General features: G+C 45.8%; 1 protein-coding gene across 1 annotated transcript in view; it reads left to right on the forward strand.

The window, feature by feature from the left end:
- Window positions 1-556: 556 nt before the first annotated feature.
- EMH_0065640 (uncharacterized protein) overlaps window positions 557-1,360 on the forward strand; it is a gene marked incomplete at both ends in the record, with an annotated part of 1,403 nt that continues 599 nt past the window's right edge. The window contains one exon of the mRNA XM_013498420.1: window positions 557-1,108. Within this exon, the coding sequence (XP_013353874.1) occupies window positions 557-1,108 (552 nt within the window). The remainder of the gene's footprint in view (window positions 1,109-1,360) is intronic.

Here is a 1,360-nt window from a genome sequence, read left to right on the forward strand (position 1 = left end):
CCAGTAGCAGCAGCAGCAGCAGCAGCAGCAGATGCACATTTCTGTCTGTATATATACTTAGCTAGCTAGCACTAACAAATAATAATAACAAAGCTAGCTAGCTATCTAGCTAGCTAGCTAGCGATAACTAGCTAGCTAGACAGCCAGTTAGTTACAGCTAGCTAGCTAGCTAGCTAGCTAGCTAGCTAGCTAGCTAGCTGGTGATTGCTGTGTATAAGGCTCTGAAGCAAAAAGTATTATTTCTTTTTCTTGCACCTTCACAAACATGAACATTTATTTATTTATTTATTTACATAATAATTAATTAATTAATTTATTTATATATTTATATATTTACTTATATATATATTTATATATTTATTGTTCTGTTTCAGGTGTGAGCCTGCTGCAGCTAGCAGCAAGCCGGGACACAGCGTCTGTCTTTGTGCGTTTGTCTGACGACCTGCAGCAGCTGCTGCTAGACACCCGCAGCGGCAGCCTGCTGGAGTTTCCGCTCAGCAGCCTCGAAGCTGCCTGTACACTGCAGCGCCGCAAAGTTACAGTCAAAGACACAGACATGCATGCAGGCGATACGCATGTGCCCCTGCTGAGGAAACACCAGCAGCAGCAGCAGCAGCAGCAGCAGCTGCAGCAGCTGCAGCAGCAGGGGGAGCAGCAGCAGCAGCAGGGGGAGGAGAAAGAGGAGGAGGAGGAGGGGCTGGGAGGAGAAAGACAGAAGGATAGGGAGACACTGCAGCAGCAGCAGCAGCAACAGCAGCAGCAGCAGCAGCAGCAGGAGCAGCAGCAGGAGCAGCAGCAGCAGCAGAATTTGCCTCGACTTGACCTAAGAAAGCTAAATGCAACACAAACAATATGGGAGGGGCCCCGTACCCTAGAAGACAGAGAGCAGCAGCGCAGAGCAGCACAGCAGCAGCAGCAGCAGCAGGCAGCAGCAGACACCACCAGCAGCAGCAGCAGCAGCAGCAGCAGCAGCAGCAGCAGCAGCAGCAGCAGCAGCAAGGATTTTATCGTTGTCTTGACCTTCAACTGTGTGAAGGTGGCGTTCTGCTTCAGCGATAGAATCACCGCGGAGACCTTCCAGCTCTCCACCGCCCTGCTAGCCAGAAGAGTAAGATAAATATATATAAATAAATATAAATAAATATAAATAAATATAAATAAATATATATAAATATAAATAAATATATAAATATAAATAAATAAATAAATAGATATATAAATATAAATTAGTAAACAGAGAGGAGTAGGCAGAGACAAATCAATAAGGAACAGATACAGACAAACAACCAGAGACAAACAAATAGAAGCACGAGAGACACAGCAGCAGCAGCAGCAGCAGCAGCAGCAACAGCAGCAGCAG

This window comes from Eimeria mitis, genomic scaffold (genome assembly GCF_000499745.2).
Source record: "Eimeria mitis Houghton genomic scaffold, Emh_scaff3405, whole genome shotgun sequence".
Classification (NCBI taxonomy): Eukaryota; Apicomplexa; class Conoidasida; order Eucoccidiorida; family Eimeriidae; genus Eimeria; species Eimeria mitis.